Source organism: Mauremys reevesii, linkage group 18 (genome assembly GCF_016161935.1).
Source record: "Mauremys reevesii isolate NIE-2019 linkage group 18, ASM1616193v1, whole genome shotgun sequence".
NCBI lineage: Eukaryota > Metazoa > Chordata > Testudines > Geoemydidae > Mauremys > Mauremys reevesii.
This window is the reverse complement of record NC_052640.1, coordinates 15574230-15591956: the sequence shown is the minus strand read 5'-3', so window position 1 is coordinate 15591956 and position 17727 is coordinate 15574230. Positions and strand designations below refer to the sequence as shown.

Below are 17727 nucleotides of genomic sequence, written 5' to 3'. Positions count from 1 at the left end.
CTCCTTTACTTTGAAAGGTCATGTGCTCTTTACCTTGCCAGAAAATCATTCAGAAACTTGTAGCATTAAAAAGGAAACTTAACTCTTGAAGTGACAATTGTTTATCTGACAGAAAGAATAGGGTTCTGTGAGAAACCTAAATATAGAACTGACATCCTGCTGGTCTTATCCTGACAGTCTTTTCATTTTAGAAACATGAAGCTAGTGAAAGCAAATATGCTTATTAATATGGTATCCCAAAACAGCTTGTAGTTTGATAGCATCAGTCTACTGAGAGGTGTTGCTTATGCACAATGCCCAGCCACTTCATTCAGGAGATTGCAAATATAAATCTAACCTGACCCAGTGTTTATCATCTTGCCTAAGATCCGCAAAGAGTGACTTCAGCTCAGACAACCTACCTCCGTGCTTTTGGCTCAACCAGGGGAAAGCTTCCTTTTAGGCTTATCTATTAAAGCTGCTGGCTACAGACCAAGGTTCCTGGCTAGTTCTGAGCTGTGTGATGTGTCGACCTGTAGTGAGTTCAGCCATCAGAGAGTGATTAAGTACATGATAATATCTAGTCATATGCTGGTTGACAACAGTTTGGCTGTGCACAAGATACACAGAGCAGAACTGAGAATGCAAAGCGATAATAAATTCCGCAGTTCTGTTATGCCTCAGCTGTCTATTTAAAAAAAAAAAAAAAAAAACTTCCCCTAATATCAAGAGCCTGTAAATATTACCAGCATGTGTTGATGAATGGCTATGCAGCTGTAAAACTTGATTTAAATATACACTCAACCAATCCCTGGACCACCCAGATCAGGGATTTGCCATCCAGCTCTAAACTGCTGGTGAGGGAAAGACTTCAGACCCCTGCACTCGACACAGAATAAAACTTGGCTATGGAGAAAAAAGGCACAATTGCTTAAGAATGCTGAACTTTAAGAAGAGACAGCACAAACTCTTTTAAAGGCCCTATTGATGATGCACTGCTCCCTGGGGAAACCAGTTTTCCTATAGGTAGAGGAAGCCAAAACTGCAGACTTCTTTTATATAGAGGGGGGAGGATCGGAAAGGTTGCATGAACCTTCTAGGATTCCCTCAGTGGACAGCCTAGCTTCCCGGTACCTAACACTGAGCTTTTTAATCATTTGATTTTTAACTGTTTCCTATTGGTCAAACATATTGTTTCTCTGTTTTGCTTTCTCTGGTCCACTTAGGGTTGCCAGATGTCCAAAATGCCCAGTCGACCGGGCCATTAAAAGTCCAGTTGCCTGCCCTGGCTCTGCACGGCTCCCGTAAGCGGCTGGCATGGCTCTGCGGCCTGGGAGGCACCACATGCTGCCCCGTCCCGTGAGCTGGCTCCACAGCTCCTATTGGCTGGGAACCGTGGCCAATGGGAGCTACAGGGACGGCGCCTGCCTCTGGGGGTGGAGGGCAGAGCACATAGCCACCTGGCTGTGCCTCCCGCTAGAGGCCGCAGGGACATGCCGGCCGCTTCCAGGAGCTGCCTGAGGTAAGCGCCACCTGGATCCCGCATCCCACACCCCCTCCCATGCCCCAACCTTCTGCCCCAGCCTAGAGCCCCTTCCTTCACCCCAACCCCCTGCCCCAGCTCAGAACCCCCTCTTGCACCCAAATTCCCTCCCAGAGCCCCCACTCCTGCCACACTCCAAATCCCTCAGCCCGGAGTCCCCTCCTGCACCCAAACTCCTCATCACCGGCCCCACACCAGAACCTGGAGCCCTCACCCATACCCGCACTCCAACCCGCTACCCCAGCCCTGAGCAACCTCCTACAACCAAACCCCTCATCCCCGGCCCCACCCCAGAGCCCCCACCCCCAGCCAGAGCCCTCACCTCCCCACACCCCAACCTCCTACCCCAGCCTGGTGAAAATGAGTGAAGGTGGGGGAGATCAAGGGAGGGAGGGGGCGATGGAGTGAGCTGGGGCGGGACCTCAGAGACAGGGCGGGGCAGCGGGCAGGATAAGGGTGTTCAGTTTTCTGCAGTCACAAAGTTGGCAACCTTCAGTGCATTCCTAAAGTGTACACATACAGAACACTTCTTTTTCAAAACTACAGTTTAGAAGTTCTAACCTCTGGTATTAAAATCGAGTAACTTATTAGCGAGAGGTCTCAAAGTGACTTTTATACACCATTTTGAGTAAACATTGCACTTTAAGTCTTACTACTCAAAGGAGACATGGATGCTACGTGATCAAGAGATCCTCTTCCAATTTTTTGTATTCAGGATTTGTCCTACAAGTCTCTCCCCTCTTTCCTCATCACTGTCTGCTGTGTAGATGTACACATTGTTTCAGGATTTTCCAGTGGTTTTTATTAGTAAGGAACCCTGTACAGTACATGGAAACTCATTTATTAATATGCTCCATTTGGGGAAAAGTGTGGTGTTAACAGAACTTTGAATATTCACACTACTGACTTCTCGTGGACATTACCCATTTAGGGGGCTGAGCAAACATTGTCTTTTTGGGACAATATCAATATTGGGACAATACCAATTTTTTTGAACAGTTGTCCTAAGTCGTCATATATGGGACCAGGTTCTGATCTCAGTTACTCCACTGTATTTGGGGTCCTTTATCTCCTTTAAATCCCCCCCCCCAAAACAAAACAAAAAAAAGGGTTTGTTATACACACGCATTTAAGTGGTTCAGCAGACTTACTGAAGCAGCAATATCTTAAAATGTGAATATTTCTGGATTCAATATGGTATCATGTAATATAATTTTAGGAGGTGAGGAAACTGTAATAGGCTGCTCTTATTAATTACTTCATCTGAATAGAAAACTATCAAAGTACTGTTCAAGTTCCATACTGGAGCATCTGGGGCTTATGAATCCAGCTAATCCTCAATTCTTCTATTAAAAATGGAATCTCAGCTTCACTCATCTAGTTGCAACTAACTTTTCTGCACAATACTCTTAAAGATTAAAAAAAGTGATTATTTGGTACAAAGTGACATTGGCCTCTTCAGGAATGTTTTTCAGCGTGGATTTTGTAATATAATGACCTATATAAAATGTACTCGAGAGATACAGAATTTGCTCCAGGATTGTAAATAACTTGATGTTGACTATGTGTGTATTCAGTGTCCACTCTTGTGTAGTTATGAGTTAAGCTTTAAATCTGTCCAGAATCAGACTGACCAAACCCACTCTTGGCCTACTCCTCTCAGGCAGGATTAGTCATATTTTCCTGAAGTTTCCATTTAATTAATTCCTCAGCATTTGCTGTCATCCAAATCGAGCTGCTCCTAGAATATGGAGGATTATAAATCAAGTAATAATAAAATGAAGTCATCTTCAAGTGGGTGTCTCTGGTTTCAGTTGTACTTGTTGCAAGTGTTCGGGGAAATTAGTCCACCTTGTGTTTTTTCCTTTGGTAAGAATGTAAGTGAAAAGAGAAGCTTTATAGTGGTGGATGGTTCTTTAATGGGGGGAAGGGAAAATGAATTGTCTCATAAGGGTAAAATAGGACGTGCTGTGGAGTCTTGATAATTTAAGAGTGGATTGCTCCCTGCCCACTCCTTTAAAATTAAAGTATTTGGGTGATAAATTCACAATTTAAAATCAGTTCAACTCAAAAAACATTTTTACTTGTCAACAGAGTACTTAAAATGGAATGACTGAGATCAACAAGGCCTTCATGAGATTTCAGGTTTGAGTCACATTTCATACTGGCAGCCCTGTAAACACAATCCAGGATCTGAAAATCAAGCTGGGCTCATCCCTTGTGGCCCACCATCACCAACAATGTACTGCAGGACAACTTATTTCCCAATTGACATGTAAGAAAATAACTTGCTTTGATTTTGCACCCCTCCCCCACCCTTTTTAAAGTGCATGTCTTGATTCCATTATTCTGTGCTGGAAATGATCATTCCTTGGTTATTTATAGGTGTACGTTTAAAAATTCTGTCCCTCCTTTCAATTCAAGGGATCCAGATACGCTTTGCATACTATATGCAGTTTTTAGTGGGCTGCAGCAGCAATTGCAGGAGATGAGGAAGGAAGTAAATAGTTACACAGACTGGTGCACAAAGGTTGTGGACACGCACAGGTAATTTTGGTAAAGGACACATATGCAAAGTGGGGAGGGGAGGTCTCTTATCCACTCAGAACAGAGAAGAAAATTGATGTGTTTTAACATGGCTAAATGTAAATTTATCCATCTAGGGAAAAGAATGCAGGCCATCCTTGCAGGATGGGAGATTCTATTCTGGGAAGGAGTGACTCTGAAAAAGATTTGGGGGTCGTGATGGATATTCTGCTGAACATGGGCTCCCAGTGCGACGCTGTGGCCAAAAGAGCTAATGTGATCCTAGGATGCATAAATGGGTATCTCAAGTAGGAGCAGAGGGGTTATTTTTGTGACGGGTTGGATCACAGAAAACCTCTTGGGAACTGCCAGCTGAGGTGCTGGGACTACCTCTGAGCCTGTCTTCCCTGGCAGCTTGGGACTTACGAATGATACATACATACAAATAAGATGACCACACTCAGTAGATTATAAGCTTTGAAATGATACCTTACAAGAGACCTTTTGCATGAAGCATATTCCAGTTACGTTATATTCACGCTCATTAGCATATTTTCATAAAATCATATAGAATGCAACGTCACACCCTCCTCCTGAACTTACTGCCAGAGACCTGGACACTGTTCATGGCGGAGGCTGTATACCTAAAATTCCTCTTTGGGCTCCCCTCTGGGGCAGACACTCCTGTGTCCCGCTAAAAGGAAGGAGACCCTAATCCAGCTGTGGGCTCACAGCTACCAGCTATGACAGACCCTTCACTGGTCAGCAAAATCCCTCCCTGCTTCACTCAGGTTGGGCTTGCTTCCAGCTACAGAGTCCTTGGGGTCTGTTCCCACTGCAGTAGTCACTAAGACCCCAACTTCCAGCTCCAGGATACATGTCTCTGTGCACCTCTTCCACTCCATTACAGCCAGTTCGTGCTTCTGGGTCTCAATTTGCTTTGTCTTTTAAGTCCAGGGTTTGCTGGTGGGCAGCCTTTTCCTGGGCAAATTTCACATCAATTTCCATTTGTCTTCCCTTGAGACCATCACTCGATGAGCTAGGATACCACAGAGAACCCCTTCCTGCCAGAACAGGCATCCCTCCACTCCTGTCTTGCTAAGTTAGACACTTCAGTCAGCTTCAGCACAGACACAGAGGTTGGGCCACACCCGTCTGCAGTTCACTGAAACTGAGATGCACTCAGCTCAGGGGCTTCTTAGTTAACTAGAAACTTTCCCAGCACCCAGTGTTCAGCCTTTCTGGGCAATTTTCAACCTGTGCAGTTCTAGCTTCTTCTGATCTTCACTCTTACTTATTTTGCTTATCTTTCTGTCCCTATTTCCCTTACCTGAAATAAGCAAACAGAAAATAACAAACCAGTAATCACATTGTCTGTTCTCCAGCACAACACCCAAAACTCACTTAAAATTACTACCAGTATCTCAAAGCAAGCAGCTGTGCACAGATCCTGCTTGACTACGCCACTGTGACAGTTTGGATCACAGAAAACCCCATGGGAACTGCCAACTGATGTGCTGAGACTACCTCTGAGCCTGTCTTCCCTGGCAGCTTGGGACTTCAGAACCCTGCCTTGTTTGAGCCAGACACTCTAGCCTGCTACAAACACAGACCCAGGTCTGAACCACGTCCCCTGAAAGCTGCAGGCTTAACTGAAAACAGCTTAAGAAGTGTTCCTGTCTCCAACATTCAGGTACCCAACTTCCAATGGGGTCCAAACCCCAAATAAATCCGTTTTACCCTGTATAAAGCTTATACAGGTTAAACTCATACATTGTTCATCCTCTATAACACTGATAGAGAGAGATGCACAGCTGTTTTCCTCCCCCCCCCCCCCCGGTTTTAATACATGCTCTGGGTTAATAAGTAAAAAGTGATTTTATTAAATATAAAAAGTAGGATTTAAGTGGTTCCAAGTAATAACAGACAGAACGAAGTGAATTACCAAGCAAAATAAAATAAAGCACCCAAGTCTAAGCCTAATACATAAGAAAACTGAATACAGATAAAATCTCACCCTCAGAGATGTTTCAATAAGCTTCTATCACAGACTGGATGCCTTCCTAGTCTAGGCCCAATCCTTTCCCCTTGTTCAGTCCTTGTTCCAGCTTAGGTGGTAGCTAGAGGATTTCTCATGACTGCAGCCCCCTTTGTTCTATTCCGCCCCCTTATATATCTTTTGCATAAGGCAGGAATCCTTTGTCCCTGTCTGGGTTCCCACCCAAACTTCTAAATGGAAAAGCACCGGGTTAAAGATGGATTCCAGTTCAGGTGACATGATCACATGTCACTGTAAGACTTCAAGCCCTCGATCCTCCCAGCCTGACTCCCATGAAGGCCTGCAAGCAAACAGAGCCATCCACAGTCAATTGTCCAGTTGGAGGGGAGCCATCAAGATTCCAAACCACCATTAATGGCCCACACTTTGCATAACCACAATAGGCCCTCAGAGTTATATTTCATATTTCTAGTTTCAGATACAAGAATGATATATACATACAAATAGGATGACCACACTCAGTAGATTATAAGCTTTGTAATGATACCTTACAAGAGACCTTTTGCATGAAGCATATTCCAGTTACTTTATATTAATGTTCATTAGCATATTTTTATAAAATCATATAGAGTGCATCACAATTTTACATCTGTATTTGGCTCTGATTCGACCGCTACTGGAATACTGTGTCCATTTCTGGTACCCGCAATACAAGAAAGATGTTGATAAATTGAAGAGGGTTCAGAGAAGAGCTACAAAATGATTAAAGGATTAGAAAACATGCCTTATAGTGATAGACTCAAAGAGCTCAATCTATTTAGCTTACCAAAGAGATGGTTAAGGAGTGACATTATTACAATCTCTGACTACCTACATGGGGAAAAATATTTAATATTGGTCTCTTCAATCTAGCAGAGAAAGGTACAACCTGATCCGATGGCTGTAAGCAGATGCTAGACAAATTGAGACTGGAAATAAAATGTAAATTTGAGAGCAAGCGAGAGTAATTAACCACTGGAACAATTTACCAAGGGTTGTGGTAGATTCTCCCTCACTGACCATTATTAAATCAAGATTGGATGTGTATTTCTAAAAGATCTGCTGTGGGAATTATTTTGGAGATGTTCTATCGTCTTCGTTATAAAGGAGGTCAGATCACATCACAATGGTCCTTTCTGGCCTTGGAATCTATGAATAAGCCTCTAAAGTCTCAGCCCTCCATTATTTTGGGTGTGGGTCTGTATGATGAGTTGACCTGTTGGGATTTGGACCTGTTTCAACTGAGCTGAGAGTCTCAAACTCAGTGCTCAAGCCACTCCCCAGCTTGAAGTTCATAATAAACTAACTGACACACAGTATCTTTGCACCAAAGTCTCCTCCCATCAACGTTAATGGCACAGAGATCTGGGCCATAAGTTGCATTTGTTTAACTTGTTTTTATCATGTCAGGCATCTGATGGGAAAAACCTGCCCCTTCCATAATCGCTGCATAAGGTGGCCCGGCAGTAGAGTGGTGTGATTCTGCTGTGCAAAAGGTGGCAGAACTTTGCCAGAAGGGACCAGGCAGGTGGTACAGACCCTTCCATGAGACTCCTGCTCTGTGCTAGTTCCCTGTGCAGAGGGTGAAGCCAGAGGAGCTACTGCTATAGAACCCGTCCCTGCAGAGAGAAATGTGTCTAAGGGCATGTGTAAGCTATTTTAGTCGCTAGGTTAGAATAGCCTCCATGGAGGAGTTTGTAGCTCCTCCGTGCTCATTGTCCAACTCTGGTGCAGTACCCCACACCTGAACTGGCTGCTCAGACCAGTGCTGGGTGGAGAGGATTTGCCCCGTTAGGCACAAGGAATAAGTTGGGGGAAGGGGAAAAGAAGAGAGTGGACTCAAGTTAAAAATAGCTATTACGTTTGAGCCAACAACTCCATGAGAGCTAAATTCTTGAGCAAAAGTATGGAGACCACATAAGTCAAAGACCAGCTCTTTCCAGAAAAGAACAATCCAAAAGGGACTCTAGCTGCTGTGCTCTACTACTTGCTGCTCTCAAGCGAGCAGAGGTGGATCTTGGCATTGGATGGCATTTTAGATTGTTGCTTTTTCTCTTAAGGCTCTTCCATCCCTAGGGGGTGGTGGGATTAGATGAACTGCACTTCCTGCACACAGCATCATAGCTACAAGCTTAAAGAGCCTTTCACTGTCCCAGACTTTTGGCACAATATCTTGATCTATGTTGTACAATCAAGTCTCAGTTAAAAACTTGTCGTGAAGGCCTTTAGATGGGTGATGTGTGGGCTTGCTTCAGTCTTCTCTAAAAAGGTTTTGTTCAGAATGTTCTGCTGCTCAGCATGTCACAGCCCTTGCATGTTTAAAAAATGTCAAGTATTCAACTCTGCTTCATTTCAATATCTCACAAATATCTTTTTGTTCGGTCCTCTTCAGAAGCAGTCATTATGCATTGTAGCGCAAATTGCAGGCAAACTGTATCTTCAGTTCATTCTCCGTAAGCACTCCGCTATTAAGCTGGTTTCTCTTCTCTGTACATACATGTGGTCCAGGATTGCCAAAGTCAGAGGGCAATATGATCTCATGCTTACCCAACCATCTGGACCTAATCCTGTGAACAAGATGTTTGAAGTACAGAGGAAACTTTTTAGAGGGAGTGGAATTGAGACATAAGTCGGAAAATAATTGTCCCATTACACACCAGGTTGCTAAGAGAATTATTACTATTAGGAAACACCTTTTATTTATACTGTTTACTTTTAAATATAAAAAGTCCTACACAAAGGCAGAGGAAGTAGGCACACTGTTGACACTCTGTGGAAAGGGTGGTGAGCAGGATGGCTTCCTGCTGCCTTAGTGTCAGGAAAAACAATGGAAAGAAGTGTCAGCACTCGGCCTTTTCGCTGTCTATTTGTTTTTGTGACTAGTAACCTTATGAGTGTGTCTGGCAAGCAATATTGGCTTAATCACACAACCAAGCCCAATGAGACTTCCTTGTCACTGCAGCATGCTGAATAGCTGCATCTCCATATACAGATGATGTACAGTTAAATAGAAAATCTTCCAAAAGTGTTCCTTGTGGTTGGTACATTTACACCGGTGAGAAGCTGTACAGGTAGATGGAGAACACAGTGGGACAATGTGTATGTTGTCTTAATAGTAAGGCGTGTCATGGCATATTGATTCCCAAACTCACTCACCTCCACTCTAGTCAGCTTTTGCTGCTGAGGTATCAGTATACCGTGCATGGCTATCTGGGAAGGGACACTTATGGCTGTAATCCCCAACCAGGTTCTGGAGATCTGGCAACTCCACTTCCCGCTGTGGAGTGCCAGCTGGCTTTAAATCAGGATTTCAGGAGGCACTGATTGTCCAGTGCTATATTCTGAAGGGCAGTTTGGGACTTTCTCAGGCACTTTCACTCTGGTAGAAACCATCTCACCAGAGACACTGCTGAAAGGGCAGCTGCCCTTCTCTGAGGTGACTTGAAGTGGCTTTTTAAAAATGAAAATGTATAGGAGAAAGTAATCACAATAATAGAGAAAGCATTAATAAACTTTCCCTACTATTTCTTACTCTTGGACTATTAACTATTTTTCATGTTAAATGCTATTGCTCTTTTTTTTTGGGTGGGAGGAGGTGTTGAACAATATATCCTAACAGCAATAAGCCATCCTAGCATGTGCATTGGTGAGCCTTAGGCCTGGGTTTCACTCGCGGGGGGTTTAGTTTGACTTACCTGGCCATCCTCACGGTGTCAAGTCGACTGCCGCGGCTCCCCTGTCGACTACGCTTACTCCTCCTGCCAAGGTGGAGTACAGGCGTCGATTTGGGGATTGATTTATCACATTAGATGAGACGCGATAAATCAATCCCCGATACATCGAACACTACCCGCCGATGCGGCGGGTAGTATAGACATACCCTTAGATGAGTGCAGGCAATGAACTTGTAGAATCAACCAGTACCTTACTAATTCTAACTCTACTAATATGCTTGAATCAAGGATCTAAGAAACTAAGATCAGTGCTCTCATGTGAATATATTTTAGTTTCTAAATGTACCATGTCTATAGCGCCCCCTACAGCTGGAAATCTGGCGAGAGGCCGAGAAATAATTTGTAAATGTGATGCTAGGTAAGGTTCTGATTTTAAAATCCAGGCACAGTGAAAATGCAAGGTTAACATAGCATTAATAGTCCTGTGGCATCCAAACTTGATGAGCTCAGCGGCCATTGCATATATGGTAATGTACACCATGTATGGAAAGAAGGTTAAAAAAATATTCTTGAATAAGATGTTCTACACTGTGAAAACCAGGTAACAGGCAGTAGATTTCAGTGCCTTGGTGCGATGACTGCCAATCTTAGGGAGAAGAATCTAGTACTGTAATTTGTGTACAGAGCAGAACTAATAATGTCTGCACTGCACCTGGGGGTATGGTTCCCAGCGGAAGGGTAGATGGACACACACTAGCTCTGCTAGGGCTAGCTGTCTTGAGTGCATACCCCGGAGATGCGGGAGGGTTTGTACTCAAGCCGCTAGCCCAAGCAAACTGCCTCCCCTGCTACCCTGGCTACACTGCACTTTTTAGTGTGTTAGCTTGAGCAGAGCTAACATGTCTGTCTACTCACCCTGCGAAGCACGCTCACAGCTGCAGTGTAGCTGTACCCTAAGAGATAATGACAAGTGGCTATTTCTCTTGTACAATTGGCAGAGAGATGCTCTTGAGTATCCAGCTTCCTCCGGAGAAAACTCTGGTGGACTAAATTTGCTGCCTTATTAACAAAGCTGCTAATTTCTAGTCAGAAACAGGAAGCAGATTTACAGGCAGAGCTGTTTTGTTTTTTATTATTATTTTAAACATTCCCTAGCAAAAATAGCCAGGCGTGCTGTGTGTACTGTTACCAGAGACATTGTATTAGCAATACATTCAGCACAAGTGGAGAGATGGCACTATAGATAAGTGGGGTCCAAACTGGATCTGGCAGTACATTAAAATGTACATATTTTTGTATATGCATTAATTAGATTTTAAAATTGCAGCCTGTTTTATATCAAGCCAATGCATCTAACATCTTTGTCCCAACTTGTACATAGCAGTTAGAAATCTCAAGGTTCAGCTCTTCTCCTTGGCTTCTAAGTGAGCAATGTGCATTGCTAATAGACACTTGTGCGCTTCAGGTGGTTTATTGTGTTCAGAGCAAAATCCACCCTCCTCACTCTGAGTCTCTGTTTCAGCACCATTTCCCAATCTGTGGCAACTACTTTAGCTTATGGACTGTGGACCATTGGGAAGATGGAAGGATCTAAATTCAAGATGCTATGTAGATTGGCCCTGAATCATCCCAAGCTACTATAAATGGTAAATTTTTACAATAAAAAGATTTGTTCCCATAGAAAACAGATCCAGAATAATTTTGAGAAAACAGCTTTCTCATTGGAGCTTAAAACTAACAAAGGCCAAGCTAATCAAATACAGATAATGAATCTAATAAGGCAGATGGCGTCTCTTCTCTTCTTGTTTTTCTGTAGTCGTAGTGATGACCATAACTTGCTAGACTTGTGATTTACATTAAAACTACCCAGTGAGACCTTTGACTGTGTTTTAGGTTCTCAAATCCAGGAGGCTGAGGAAGAATGCACAAAGGAAGAATCAGTGCTAAGCTAGGTGTAGGCTGTATTTGGTGTTAATCCATAGATTCGTGGTGCTGAACCTATTGGTCTAGAAGGCTGAATAAACATGGTATTCATGGAAAGGAACGTGGTAAGGGGTCTGGCAGTTCTGTAAGCTGCAAGAGCGATGAGGAAAATGGAGGAGTGTATGCATTGTTTGGAGGAGGAGGTAAAATTGGATGCTTAAGTATGTAAGTTGTAAAAGATGGTCTGGAACCAAGCACCAGTCCCTCAACTTTGGGGTAGTTCAGATTGATGTCAGAACCTCACAGATTGGGCCTATTTCTAATACAGAATGAAGAAAATGGTCCATGGAGGATACTTCTCTCTTTGAATATTGTGAATTTTTAATTAACAAGACACAGCAAACACTGTGGGGTTGTAACATACTTACAAGACACCTAGCTAGATGCAGGAAATTTGGGTGTTTATATCCACAGTGGGGGAAACTAGGGCATTTTCGGAGGAGCCTTGATTATTTAAAGTATCCTTCTCATACACTGTCACAGTGTTCGCTCAACACTAGTGGGGCCTCGTGCTGGGAATTAGCTCTGTCGGGCATTGCACTCCCCTTCCCCTATGCCCTGTGTCCATCCTCACTCTAGGGACTGCAGTTTCCTCTTGGTGGCTTGGGCCTCTGGCCAGGTCACTAAGGTGCTCCTCTTCTGGGGGATTCAAAGTTCTTCCAGACCCACCACCTGGCATCTCCAATGCCCTTGCTTTCCCGTGGCTGGTAGGAAAACCCAGGCCCTCCCTCTACACTGAGTTCCAGTTCAGGGACCCTATAGCAAGCAGCCATGGTCTCTGCATGGTCCTACCCCTTGCTGCTGTTTCCCTTGGCTTCTTCCTACTTATTTATCTGGCTTCCCATCTCCCTCCAATCAGGGAGTGGCTGCAGCCTACTTCCTTGCCTGCAACCTCCCACACACATCTGTAGCCAGCTTCCTGGCTTTGTAGGCCCCACCTGTTCCTGTAGAGGTGAGCCTGCCTGCAATTACTTAGTTCCCTGCTTCCTGGCTCTTCCTCCAGGTGCAGCCTGGGGAGTTAATTGGCCATCTTAACTCCTTCCAATCCTTTGTGGGATGGACAACCCACCACATACACACACAGGCCTTGTCTCCACACAGCTGTTTAAATTAAAGTTGTAATGTTAAACCCATTTAGAGCTTTCCTAAACAAATGAAAGATTGTGTGTAGACCTGAACTTAGTTAAATTGGAACAACTTCCTCGTGTGGAAACTCTAAATCTATTTTAGTTTAAGGAACCTCTTATATTGGCTTAAGTCTGTTTTTTACTGATTTAACCTCAATCGATATAGGGTAATCTTAATCCTGAATATGGGCACACACACAGAGGGTTGCTCCAATTTAACAATTAATTTCTAAACTGACTTAGTCTAATTATTGCACGTACTGTTTAGACTTGATCTCAATCATGCTTTCCACTCCTTTAAATCCTCCCATGAATGACAATTGTGTCGGTGCGCTGGGTGACCCTAGGATAGGTAAAATAAAAAGTCTCCAAAAAAGAGTTATTGGATGACCCAATGATCCTACTGTTGTGATAAAGTGATTCTTCTAATTCTCATCAAACCAGTGACACACCTTTCCATCATGGGGCTACATTGCAATCATGTACTTTTCAGGAAAGTCCTGTGTGGACGGAATTCGTTATTTGAAATCGTTCCAAAAGTTTATGTAAAAACAATACCAGAATATTAAGTCTGATCATGGATGGGAAACATATTTTTGCTCCTATGGTTCCGAAGTCATTAGAAGGTAGAACAAACCTGGTAGCACTTAAATAAGAGGGGGAAGGGGATTGTTGGTCCCAAAGAAGTTTCCAGGCTGCTGGGCCCAATGGGTCTTACAGATCTGGTGCTGATATTTAAGCATATGTAATAAGGTGTAAGCTTTTAAAAAATAGTTTGTCCTTCCTGTTCACTTGTACATTTGCGGTCCTTGACTCTTCCTAGTTACATAAAAGGAAACAATATTAAGTTAAGCCTCTTCCAGGCTAGATCTGAGTTGCATTTGATATCTGGCAGGTTTTTGTGCTTAAGAAGATTAATAATTTTTTCCCTCTGCCTAGTTTTACTGAAACTAAAGATTTTCCAAGCATATAAACACAACTGTGTACAGGAGAGAACATGTTCTTGTGTTTGCTTTCCCCCTTTTTAAGGACAGAAGCAACCTTATTGAAATGTGCTTCCTTTCTAGCTACTAATGGTTTTTTCCTTCCTTCCTTATTGCAATAAGCTTAACATTCTCCCTTCCCATTGGATGTAAAACATTTCAGCCTGGACTATTTTTCCTGTTTAGGTGTTGAGTCACTGGCCCTAAAAGGGAACCTGGATTCAGCAACATGACGGCTAGATGTTGGGTGGGTGCAAGGTCTTTGTTAATCTGAGTCCCCAGATGACATATCTTTTTAAAATAAGGTTAATGGGGGAGTGCTGTTCATCTATGTACAGGGCTGCTCCACATTTTCTTTCTAGCTTTATTTCTGGATGTTTTTCTTACATTGTATCTGGATAAAGTCCAGGATGTTATACACCCAATATCTGCAGGAAAAACAGTTCCTGTTAATCAGCAGTAGTGTTCCATTTTACACCAGCTCAGGTGGGAACTGCTATTTCAGTGGGGTGCTCTGCGCTCCTGAAGGGAACCTTAGCCTCCAAAGCTCTGGCAACGCAGAGATGGGAGGGCTTGGAGACACCCCCCCCCACACCCCCTTCCAGGCCTAAGGCTGCATCTTGTCTGAAAATTGAATTGCATAAACTCACAAGCCCATGTAAAAGGACACTCATCTGCCCCTAGACAGATTACTGAGGCTATGTGTACACTATATGTGTACTACAGCAGCATAACTACGGAACCACAACTGTAGTGTAGATACTCCTACAGCAACAGAGGGTTTTTTTCCCCTGCCGTCATTGTAGGAACTTCACAGTAGCAAGGTCAACAGGGGCTAGATCCGCATTGCCACACCACTCAGGGGTGGAATTTTTCACACCTGTGAGCCCCATAGCTTTGTTGACCACACTTTTAAGTGTAGACTAGGCCTAACACTTAATATTTGATGCCATAGCAAAACACCTAACTGTCAGGCGGTTAGGGATACCACTTGACTTTGGTCAGGCAAATGGTGTCAGTCTATATTGCCTATGTGAACAAGGTCAGTAAGCAAAGCTGCTGGAACCTGCATTTGTGTTCTGGTTGGACTGCTGTCTTATAATTTACTGGCTTCTTTTCTAAATCCCGAGAGACTGCCTGGGAGTTTTGGTACTGTTATTGTGTTGCATTCAGATGAGTCATGAATTACAAAATCAATCTATTACCTGTGAAATGGGATGTAAAGATGAGTTGCTAATAGTTCTCTTGCCAACTGCTTTTGTATAAAGATGTCTGGTTGTAATGAATCAACACTATCAGTCTGATCCTGCTTCCATTGAGTTCATTGGGAACAGGTTTCTAAAACATAGTGTAAAGGGCTAGTGGGTGTTATCCTTATATCAGGAGTTTGCTTCTGGTGGACTCTGGCTGGCCATGTGACAATTAAAGATTGTTTTTTTCCTCTGATTAAGAGAACTCCAGTCTCTTGGCTGATTCTTAGGGCAAGTCTACACTAGAGCCTGTACTGATGCAGCTGCGCCGCTGTCGCGCATCTGGTAAAGACGTGCTGTGCCAACGGGAGAGCGTCTCCTGCCGACATGGCGCTGGGGTGGACAGCGCTTAAGTCGATATAACTTACGTTGCTCGGGTGTGTGTGTCTTTTTCACACCCTTGAGCCACGTAAGTTGCATTGACTTAAGCAGTCGTGTAGACTAGCCCTTAGTAAAATAAATTCACATTCACAGCAGGGTTGGAGCTAGTGTTAGCAAAACAGCTGCTGATAGGCACCGTATTACCTGTTTGTCACTGGAAGTGCTTGGGAATCTTGCTAAATACAACACCAGAGTCTGCTCTGGAAGGAATGAAAAGCTCTGAACAAAACTGGAGGCAAGTACCTGCTCCCCAGCTTATCATTCTCAATGTGTTAGCGACTACCCAGTCTGTAGTCCAGCCGTCCCTTCCCCTGTGAGTCCTGGGTGCTATGTAGACTAGTCTGTAGCATTTAGCAAATATTATATCTTTTCTTGTGGTACAGTCCATAGGAGGGGACTCTTTACTAAGGATTCCCTCAATAAGTTGTTCTTGCATCATCCAACGTGAGGGAGCAGGGTTTGTCCCTATATTTTGGGGATCCTTGGGAGTCCAGAGATATCTATGTAGCTTTCCCCATACCCCTGCCATCTTTTGTCCCTGGCAGCACCCTAGCAGCCTTGCTTTATGCACCGCTGGCTGTGGATTCCACTGAGAGGGGGTGGGAGGTAAAGCAAAAAAGGCAACTTGAGGTTGAACAGACTCCTTCAAAGAAATTCAGTGGGGACAATACATGTCCCTATCAACCCACTCTGCAGTGTTAGGAAAACACCCTTCTGTGCAGAGGGGAGGGAGATTGAGTGGAGGGACCTCTACATGTGCATATCTCTGTGGAGCAATGCTCTCAGACCATGTGAGATTGATCAATGTTATGTATTACAATGTGCTGGTTCATGATTATAAAAGGGCAGTGGGGTCGATAGAGTCAGGGGGTAGTCTCCAGCCCACAAGGGGAATGACTCGGATGTGTCTGAACCCCATCTACCTTCCTAGGGTAGGTCAGAGTGCACAGGTAGGTTTGGTGTTAAACTCTTAACTGAGAATTTCCTGAGACGAGGTGGGCGAGATATTATCTTTTTATTGGACTAACTTCTGTTGGTGAGAGAGACAAGCTTTCGAGCCGCACAGAGCTCTTCAGGTCTGGGAAAGGTACTCTGAATGTCACAGCTAAATGCAAGATTGAACAGATTGTTTAGCATAAATAGTTAGCCTGTATTCTAAGAGACCATTCACTCTACCTTGAATGGGATTAGCAGATCTGAGTCATGCAGATTCCAATGCTGAGACCATGTTCTATTTATTCTTTGGTCATTACAAGGAAGGGTCTAGTGCTGGAGTCCAGGCAGGATCTCTAAGAGGAGCTTTGTGCCATTACAACTAAAATATGGCAATTGGGCAAAATTATCATGGTCTCAAACAGCTTTTTTTCGTTTTAAACTTTTTCCCCCTAAAACTTTCTCTTGGGACTGACTCAACTTTCTCCAAAGAAATCACTTTGGACTGATATCCAGAATGATATTAGCAATCATAGGCTCTAGAAGTTGTGTGAAAGCGTGTTTTCAATCTTAAATATAGGATCACTAAAGATAAAGTATATGTACTGGTCTATGCTTATAATCTGATAGCTGCAGGGAATAAAACTAGGATTTGTGCAGCAAAAAAACTTTTATGAAAATTGACGAGAGTTTAAACATGGGGGGAGAATCAGGAAGTTGGTTACAGTTCCTGCACTAACCATAACCCCATCCTTCCATTTCTGTATCAGAGTTAGTAATAGATGAATTAGACAGACTAAAATAAGTATTTTTAAAAAATCAACCCTTTACTCATTCCCTAAAATCAAATCAAAAATTCTTTTAAGGAAATTGATCCCTCTCTCTAATTGGTAAGGTTTGTACCTGTTGATGCAATGGATTTTATCTTCTCCAGTAGTGGCATCCTATAATGCAGGCCATGCGTGCAGAACCCCAAATCTCAAGGGTTCCCACGCATTCTGTACTTGCTAGCCTAAGCTCCAGGGAATCCTCTGGGAAGACTACACTTTAAACCCACAGCACCAGTGCTGGGTTGCTGAGGGAGACAATATGCCTCTCTCTGCTAAAATACTCTTTCAGGAATGGGGGCTTAGTCCCTTGAAAACTACTGCTACCAAGACAGTCTCCATCACCTCCAAGTTACCAGCTTGAATTTACCTCAACTCCACAGTCAAGTTTTTATTTATTTAAAACCATTTGGGTCCCTTGTTCTTAATCTCAGCAGAGACCAATAGAATGGGCCTAGAGGCCTCATTATGTAGAAGCACCAC

General features: G+C 43.5%; 1 protein-coding gene across 6 annotated transcripts in view; it reads left to right on the top strand.

Annotated features, from left to right (window-relative positions):
• ZDHHC8 (zinc finger DHHC-type palmitoyltransferase 8) overlaps nt 1-17727 on the top strand; it is a 221144-nt gene that overhangs the window by 78719 nt on the left and 124698 nt on the right. Inside the window, exons 3-4 of one of the 6 annotated variants that reach the window (XM_039505778.1) lie at nt 3617-3797; nt 3947-4069. The exons of 3 other annotated variants lie outside the window; for them this stretch is intronic. In XM_039505778.1, the coding sequence (XP_039361712.1) occupies nt 3763-3797; nt 3947-4069 (158 nt within the window). In that variant the 5' untranslated portion in view covers nt 3617-3762. Of the gene's footprint in view, nt 1-3616; nt 3798-3907; nt 4070-17727 lie in introns of all 6 variants that reach the window. 2 more of the 6 variants (XM_039505777.1, XM_039505782.1) reach the window with 2 other exon arrangements.